This window comes from Echinops telfairi, unplaced genomic scaffold (assembly GCF_000313985.2).
Source record: "Echinops telfairi isolate 266 unplaced genomic scaffold, ASM31398v2 ScPeMD7_3;HRSCAF=10, whole genome shotgun sequence".
In the NCBI taxonomy this organism is placed as follows: Eukaryota; Metazoa; Chordata; class Mammalia; order Afrosoricida; family Tenrecidae; genus Echinops; species Echinops telfairi.
In genome coordinates this window covers 54,181,874-54,191,072 of record NW_022103899.1, presented here as the reverse complement: position 1 = coordinate 54,191,072, position 9,199 = coordinate 54,181,874, and the positions used below count along the sequence as shown (strand labels likewise).

The 9,199-nt window shown below is 43.3% G+C and overlaps 1 protein-coding gene across 1 annotated transcript in view; it reads right to left on the bottom strand.

Annotated features, from left to right (window-relative positions):
- Positions 1–9,199, bottom strand: part of COL4A3 (collagen type IV alpha 3 chain) — a 177,220-nt gene that overhangs the window by 14,390 nt on the left and 153,631 nt on the right. The window contains exons 36-41 of the mRNA XM_045294265.1: positions 8,697–8,882; positions 7,281–7,411; positions 5,681–5,753; positions 2,310–2,381; positions 2,042–2,167; positions 363–461 (exon numbers count right to left, since the gene is read on the bottom strand). Of these exons, the coding sequence (XP_045150200.1) occupies positions 363–461; positions 2,042–2,167; positions 2,310–2,381; positions 5,681–5,753; positions 7,281–7,411; positions 8,697–8,882 (687 nt within the window). The remainder of the gene's footprint in view (positions 1–362; positions 462–2,041; positions 2,168–2,309; positions 2,382–5,680; positions 5,754–7,280; positions 7,412–8,696; positions 8,883–9,199) is intronic.

Here is a 9,199-nt window from a genome sequence, read left to right as displayed (position 1 = left end):
AAACCTGCTCTTTTTGTGATTTTTGAGTCTCATCCCCATTTTTCTTTCACTTTAAGTGTGACATCACTCTTCAGGCCGGGATCAACCATGCTGTGTATGTCAGGCAGTGTCCCAGTTTAGTGCTGACTCAGAAGTTGGTACATTTCACAGAATTTTTCAAAGTCCCAATATTACATGTCATTTCAGTCTCCTCTGAACTCCACACACTACGGCTTTTCCAACTGCATGTTTGGCCCTGGTGTTGGACGTAGTTTGAACAGCTCAGACTGAGACAGGGAAAGTATGCCTGAAGCCATGTACTCAAACAACACTTGTCTGTCTACTGCAGAAGCCCCATGTCAGGAAACACACCAGGAGTTTACCTTTCTCTCCTTTGGAGCCTTTGTTGCCTCTTTCTCCCGCTGGTCCAGGAGTTCCAGGTTTCCCATCCTTGCCTGGCTTACCCGTTGGCCCACAGGGTCCTAGGCAAAAGTCAAAGTTGTTCTGAGTTGTCTATACTGGATGGAAGGAAGGATGACCAACCATTTCGGATCACCCGAGACTTTATCTGCTACTGCAATGAGCCAACTAGGATGGTTGGCCACCCAACTCATCAACGCCACTCCCCAGGAGCCCTCCCCATCCAGATGAACCGTGACTACATAGGTCAACCCAAATCCACTGCCGCCAAGTAGACTGACTCATACACCCCCTGATAGGGTCAGGGGAACTGCTCCATAGGGTTCCCACATTGTCAATCTCTATGCAAGCAGACTACCTCATCATTCTCCCTTGAACTAGGCTGGTCGGTTTGAACTACTGGCTTTTTGGTTAGCATCTAAGTACTTCACCACTCAGCATTCCCTGAGTATGTGAATATCAAAGACCAGAACCAAACTCACAACCATTACATTCATTGCTTATGACTCATAGTAATCCTATGGGACAGGGTAGAACCCTCCCTGTGGGTTTCTGAGACTGTAACTCTTTAAGGGAGTAGAAAGCCTCATTGTTCTTCTGAACGACAGCTGGTGGTTTCTAACTATTGACCTTGCAATTTGTAGCTCAACATGTAACTCACTATACCATCAGGGCTCCTATGGATACTTACTGCCATACTAGATGCCGACTCATAGTGACCCTATAAAACAGCGTAGAACTGCCCTGTGAGTTTTCGAGACTGTAACTGTTTACAGGATAAGAAAGCTCTGTCTTTCTCCCACAGAGGGGTTGGTGGTTTCAAACTGCTTACCTGGAAGGTAGCATCCCAAGGTGTAGCCACTACTTTACCAGTAGACATTTTGATTTATGCATTTCTAGAATTCAATCCACCCAAGGTATTGATGAAGGTTATAAGTAATATCCCTCATACTCCCCGCTTGATTCAGGAAAAGGTAGAGCACATCAGTCTCATTAGGAAGTCTACTACAGCATGATGAACGCATAAAGCATGCCTAGTTCCATTTCCAAACACCACTGTTTAGAAGATATTCTATCAAGCACCATTTGCATCTGATATCTGCTGCTCTTCCACATACTTAACAAAGTGTTAGAAAATTATAAATTGGAATAACTCAGGCATATTCATGCAACCCTTTAAAAATAATCAGAGCTCCACGGCTGATGGTTGTTAGGGGAGATGGAAATGATACTTTTAACTTAATAAAAAAAAAGAAGAGTTCAAAACCACCAGTTCCCTTAAGGGAGAAAGATGCCGCTTTTTACTCCCATAAAGATTTACCGTCTCTGAAACTTAGAGGTGCAGTTCTGTGCCGTCCTTTGGGGCTGCTCTGAGTTGGAACAGACCCCACGGCAGTGAGTTTGTGAGACACTGTTTTGATTGACTCAAGTTTATGCCTTGCACAATCATTTTCAAGACTTTCCAAAGTCTTTAATGTGATGGTCAATGGTAATATGAACTCAATTCTATGGCTGATGGTAGGAAAAACGCTACAATGGTTAATGTTTTCTGTGAAGTTATAATGGTGTTCCCAAGACATTTTATAGGGATATTGGTTTAACCATTTCCTAGAGGTTCAACGCAATGCTGCCAGTTTTGCACCTGGGTTTCCTGCGGGCCCTGGTGGTCCGGGGTCTCCTTGCATGCCTGGTCCTCCTGGTGGGCCTGGAGGCCCTGGGCTTCCTGGAAGGGAGATGACCTTAAGCGTGCCGGGATCTCCACGTGCACCTATGGACACGAAAAGACGAGGATGGCTTCATTGAGAAGCTAGCAGCTCTTCACGGAGAATGAACAGCTCACCACCCCCACTCATTGTTGCTGAGTCTACTGAGACTCGTAGAGATCCATGACAGTAATGAGTAATATTTACCGGGTGGTCCTGGGGGCCCAGTTGGTCCTGGAGGCCCAATTGATCCCAGAAATCCTGGATTGCCCTTCTCTCCTTCAAAAGAAAGAAAGAAAGGAAAAAAGGCAATGTGAATCTGCTTAGAAAATGAGGTTTCCTAGCTGTTCCTGTTGACAACAATCTCAAAGGATAGGTCCTGGAAGTTACAGCTAGACGGGGTGTTGTGAAAATGGTTTCAACTCTTACAGGCATTAAGAAGTTGTATTTTAGTTTTGAAAGGTTTGTTATTTTTTAGCTCAACAATTAGATGCAATAATGAAGGTACAATAAGAAGCCACGGTCAAACTTATTTTTTACAACCTCCTGGTGAATGATGTTGCCTGGTGATCATAGTTTTCAACTTTCCAGTACATTACTCTAGCTTTTCAAATAGCCCACAGTCAGCATCTCTTTTCTTAGTGTTCATGAGATTCAACAAAAATTAGTTGCTTTGATGTAAACCACATGTATTCAATCTGTAGGCTGAGAAGCTGGACTATTTGAAGAAGAATGAGGCATCAGGATTGGTGGACGGCTTGTTAACAACCCGCAGTAATGCAGGTGATACAGCCTTGCTTACTGAAAGCATTTGCTGCTGAAAATCAAAGACTGCAGCCTTGAGTCTGAATTGCATGCCCCAGTGTAAAGAAAACCCAAATCCTCAAAACGAGAGCAAATAGACTTTGTTGATGTTGGGTGCCCTCAAGTCGGTTCTGACTCAGCTTGCCCATGAACAACAGAACCGACCACCTCCTAGACCTGCACCCTCCTCAGAATTATTGTTATGCTTGAGCACACTGTTGCAGCTACTGTGTCGATCCATCTTGTCGAGGTTCCTCCTCCTCTTTTGCTTCCCCTGAACTTTACCAAGCATGATGTCCTTTCCCAAGGACTGGTATCTCCTAATAATATGTCCAAAGGGTATGAGACAGTGTCTTGCCATCCTTGCTTCTAAGGAGCAATCTGACTGTACTGCTTTCCAGATAGATCTGTTTGTCCTTTTAGCAGCCCTCCCTGACACTCTCAATATTCGTCACCAGCACCACAGTACGAATGCGTCATTCTTCATCAGTCTTCCTTCTTCAATGTCCCACTTTCACATGCATGTGAGGCGATGGACTATGCCATGGCTTGGATCTGGTGTACCTAAGTCCTCAGAGTAACATCTTTGCTTGTCAACACTTTAAAGAGGTCTTGTGCAGTAGATTTACTCAATGCAATATTGTCATTTGACCTCTTGACTCCTGCTTTCCAGAGCATTGATTGTGGATCCAACCAAGATGAATTCCTTGACTTTTCTCCATTTATCATGATGTTAACTATTGGTATAGTTGTGAAGATTTTTTTTTTACAGTAATTGTAATTCATATTTAAGCCTGGAATCCTTGATCTTCATCAATAAATACTTCAAGTCCTCAACACTTTCAGCAAGCAAGGTTGTGTCATCTGCATATTGCAGGCTGTTAATAATCCTTCCTCCAATTCTGATGCCACATTATTTTTCATATAGTCCAGCTTCTCTAAAGCTCAGTATACAGATTGAATATATCTGCTGCAAAGCTACAACCCTGACCCACACTTTTTCTGACTTAAAACTATTCTGTATTCCTGTTCTGTTCATACAGCTTCCTCTTGATCCATATACAGTTTTTGCATAAGCACAATTATGTGTTTTGGAATTCCCATTTTTCTCAAGCCTGTCCATAGTTTGTTATGGTCCACACAGTCTAATGCCTTTGCAAAGTCAATAAAACACAAGTTAATATTTTTCTGTCATTCTCTGCTTTGAGCCAAGATCCATCTGACACAGGCAATGACATCTCTTATTCCACATCCCCTTCTGAATCCTGCCTGATTTTTTGGTAACTCCCTGTCAATGTAGTGCTGCAACCTGAAAATTGTAGAATGATCTTCAGAAAAATTTTCCTTGCATGTGATAGCAATGATTTAGTTCTATAATTCTGTTGGGTCTTCTTTCTTTGGAATGGGGAAAAATATGGACCTTTTCCAGTCCATTGGCCAAGTAGCTGCCTTTCCCAGCACAGAGGAGTGATTGCTTCAGTGCTCCATCAGCTTGTTGGACCGTTTCAGTTGGTTTTCCATCAATTCCTGGAGCCTTGCTTTTGGCTGATGCTTTCAGCGCAGCTTGGACTTCAGCACCATTGGTTCTTGCTTACACGCTAACTCTTGAAATGGTTGCATGTCAACTCAATCTTTTTAGTAATGTCGGTGTGTTCTTCCCATCTTCTTTTGATGTTTCCTGTATCTTTCAATATTTTGCCCCCAGAGTTATTCAATATTGCAACTTGAGGCTTGCATTTTTTCCTTGAGCTCCTTTAGTTTAAGACATGCCAGCCTTGTTCTTCCTTTTTGGTTTTCTAACGCTAGGTCTTTGCACAGCTCATTATAATACTTTGTGTTCTCAGGCTGTCCTTCGAAGTTTCTCTTCAGCTCTTTTCACCATTTCTTACATTTGTCTTAGCTACTCTAAGAGGGCAAGCTTCAGAGTCTCTTCGGATGTCCACTTTGATCTTTTCTGTCCTTGAAGTGACCTTTTGCTTTCTTCATGTATGCTCTTCTTGATGTCATCCCATAGCTCATGACAGAAGACGACATTAGACAGAAGACTACACATGATAAATGGAGAAAAAAATTTAAATTTTGGAGGATTTAGTTTTTCTTGGACCCACAATCAATGCTCATGGAAGCAGTAGTCAAGAAATCAAAGGATGTATTGCATTTGGCAAATCTACTCCACAAGATTTCTTTAAAATATTGAAGAGTAAGGAAAGTTACTTTGAGAAATCAGGTCTGTCTGATCCATTTTGAGAACTCAGGTCTGTCTGATCCATGTCATGGTATTTTCAATTGCTTGATAAGCTTATGAAAGTTGGACAGTGAATAGGAAGACAGGAGTATAATTGATGCACTTGGATTATGGGTAGACAAAGATATTGAAAGTATTATAGACCTCCAGAAGAAAAACGAAATCTGTCTTGGAAGATGTAGAGCCAGAATGCTCCCACCTTGTATAATATATTTGTTCCAGAACAGTACTCATGCCTAGTTATGATGGGGCTTTAAAAAGTTCTGCAAAAATGGAATGAAAAGATAAGAGATCCTTCCCATGAATTCATTGAAGGGATTTTCCCCATGAATTCTTTGAAGTCACCTTGTTACTGTACCAAACTTTACTCACTCTTCCCCATCAATAGTGTGGTGAACTGGAGTCCCCCCCCAGCCTCCTTCTTTTAAAAAAACAATTACAGTGACACATGCACACAGAATACGCTAAGAATGGGATTTGAACCACAGCAGTTGTATTTGTCCCAGCAAGAAACAAACATAGACAATACCTTGCATGCCGGGAAATCCGCGGAGGCCGGGATCCCCTCTGAGTCCTGGGAGACCGGGCTTTCCTGGTGGGCCCTGTGTTTCCAGTAGAAGGAAGCAAAACCCCAGGACAAGTTCAGACATTTACAATATTCATGATGTTTCCTTGAAAGCAAGTAGGACAGACTACTTGCTGACTCATTAAGAATGAGCTAAGGTTGAGAGCCCTTATTAATACCTTTCATTCTAGTGTTTTCCCTGGCTACAACCTCACTTCCGCCAAAACGCATCCATAGGACTGTATAGTCATCACGAGTTGGAGTTCACTCAATGGCTGGCTGGGCTATCTATCTATCTATCTATCTATCTATCTATCTATCTATCTATCATCTATCTCTCATCTATTCCATATAAAGTGAAAGAAAATGTAATTACTTGACAACTAAATGTCAAAAAGATACCACGAATATTAGAAGTGAGCCTTTGAGCAGTCTGTGGAATAAGAAGACCAAAGAAGAAAGATTTTCATTGCTTGTAGTTGGTGGAGTGAGATTTAAAAAGGAGAGAGAGAAGATCAAGCTCTCTCATCAAGGACTCTGGGAAATTTGTGGTCTAGTCTGGTCTCCGGAGACAGAAGTGTCCAAGGAGGAAGGTCTACTGCCAAGGCTGAGTCCTTGGGTCACCATGTGTTCCCCTGCAAAGAGGAGGCTGTGAAGGGCACCGGGCTAGGTTAGATATCAACTAAGAAGAGTTGTTTTTTCCAACACAGAAGCTACAACTATGAGAGTACTGGAGGATTTAAGTGAGTTCAAGTGTGAAGACCAGCCCTGCGCCAAAGAATCACGGAGAACATGAGAGAGACCTATGGACTAGAGCTGAGCAGATATCATATTTTTCAAAACAACAACAACAACATGGGATAAATTCTGAGAAGCAAATACTGGAGAACTGGACAGGAAGACAGATCAATGAGCAGGATCTCTGATTCTCTGAACCACTGGGGCTTTGCTTTCCCTTCGGAAGTGCACAGAAGTCCCGTGGATGGTCACATTGTGTCACTGTGGCAGTTACATAATCTCCTGCCAACTTGAATGAAGGAGTGGAGTCTAGCTTGTCAATCAGGTCATAGCCAGTGGTGTCTCTACGTGGGCATGACCTTCTCCTGAGGATTTTGGGAACTCCTGTCTTCCTCCCTGGAGGTGGGACATGTACTCTCTGCTTGATATTCCTGTTGACAAGCCACATGGAGCCATGCTGATGATAGCCAGAGTCATGGAGATAGATAAGACATGTGGGGACCTGCACCAGTGATGAGAGGCTTCCACCCCACTGGATCCACAAGACCTTCTCCTCACTGGCCTGTGATCTTCCTGCATTTGCTATCATTGCAGGAAGAGGAATTTATGGACTAGTATCAGACATATGGGCTAATATTGGACTTAATCTGGATCGGGTTGGGATGTTTCTCAATATACAATTACTATTTGATATAAAGCTTTCTCTTACATATGTATCAGTGTTGCTGAATTTGTTTCTCTAGTCTACCTGGACTAACATAGTCACCTATAGGCAAGTCTAATCCTGACAAAAGTTGAAGAAGTCAAAATCATTTTCTGCACTTACCGGATGGCCTGGTGGTCCTGGATCTCCTACGGCTCCAGGTGGACCTTTGGGGCCAGGCCTGCCCATAAAGCCTTTGTCTCCTTTAATGCCTTTTGTTAGATTTCCTGGAGGTCCAGGTGGACCAGGTTCACCTGCATTCACAGAGCCCATCAGTATTGCCAGTGAGGGGCAACAACAGCAAGTCCCATTGATGCTTATGAATCCTGCCCCTTAAACATAGTTTCCCTGGCTTGGTGTGTTGAGACTGCAGCGACAATAAAGGAAAGAATGCCAGTGAAGCACCTGCCTCAAGGTAGAAAGTACTTGGGAAGTCTCTATCTGCAGAATCTGTGCCTGCATCTGCAATGACTGGCCCAGTACCTGCCATTCAGCTCAATAAATATTGGCTGAATGGGTGCATTTCCTTTAGGCTTATTCATTACCTACTACGTTTCAAAGAAGGTTTTATTGGGATGTGGGTGAAAGTGTACAGAACAAATCAGTTTTCCATTCCATAATTCATACACATTTGTTTCATGTCATTGGTTGCAATCCCCACAATGTGACATCACTCTCCCCACTTCCTCCCAGTGTTTCACATTTCCTGTCTTCCTTCTATCCTAGCCCTTCTGAAATAACTCATTGGGTAATGGCTGACCTTTTGATCTCAGATGGTTGTTCTAAGGTGGTGTATCTCCCTAGTGTCATGGTTCTCTTTATAGACCTATTGCTTTTGCGCTGCTGAAAATGGAATCACAGAGGTGAGTTAGGTACCAGAACTGAAGGGGCACAGTCTCAAAGTTTCCACCAGTCTCTAATCAGTAAACTTGGTCTTTTTTATGACTTTGAATTTTGTTCTACAATTTTCTCCTCTCAATCCTGAACCTTTCAATAGGATCTCATTCAGAGCCATTATGGGTAGTGGTAGCTGGGCATCATCTAGTTTTTCTGATCTCAGGGTCATGGGGGTTGATGTTTGAGTGACCCATTAGGTCACTGGACTAATTGCTTTCACGTGTCTTTGATTTTCTTCACTCCTCATTGCTCCAGATAGGGAGAATTCAATAGTTGTACCTTAGACCCTGGTTGCTACTCATCAAAGTTGGATGTAGAATGCAGTCTTTGTGGACTGTGCTGTACCAATTCACCTTGGTGTCCCCTAAGACTCTGATCCTCAGTCTCCAGGCCCAGCAACTCACTCTATCAAGATGTTTGGTCATGGCTAAGACGTTTTCATGGTTTCTACTAATCTTGTCAAACCTCTGCCTCAACAATGCCAATGACCCAACAGCATCTGTGTATGTGAGAGAAGGTGAGTACGGACAGACTAGCGATCAGAAGGAAAAAGGAGCAACGAGGTTACATGAAGACAAAGTGGAACACTTTTCATGTCAAACATTTTCACTCTTTCATCATATTCAAAACCCCACCCTGTACCTGGGTTTCCTCTTGAGCCTGGGGGACCTTGAGTTCCTTTTTGGCCAGGGATAAATGCACCAGGGACACCTGGTGGTCCTGGGAGGCCTTTTATCCCAGTGGGTCCTCTTGGTCCAACATCTCCCACTGTCCCTTTCCTGCCTGGCAGGCCAGGCAAGCCAGGGGCTCCCCTGTCTCCTTTGGCTCCTGGAAAATGAGAAGACTTGATAATTTCCCATAATATCCCTCTACTTGTGGCTACCTTTAATGACATAGCTACTTTGCTTCAAAGGGTTGAGATTCACATATCTTATTTTTTAAAAAGAGGCTGATGAATGAAATATTGGTTGGAATACTTAGCTATTTGACTGGAAGCCCTGGTGGCACAATGGTTATGAGCTGGGCTGCTAACTGCAATGTCAGCAGTTTTAAACCACCACCTACCCCTTGGGAGAAGATGGAGCTTTCTACCCCTACAAAGAGCTATGGTCGTGGAAACTCACAGGGGCGTCCTACCCTGTCCT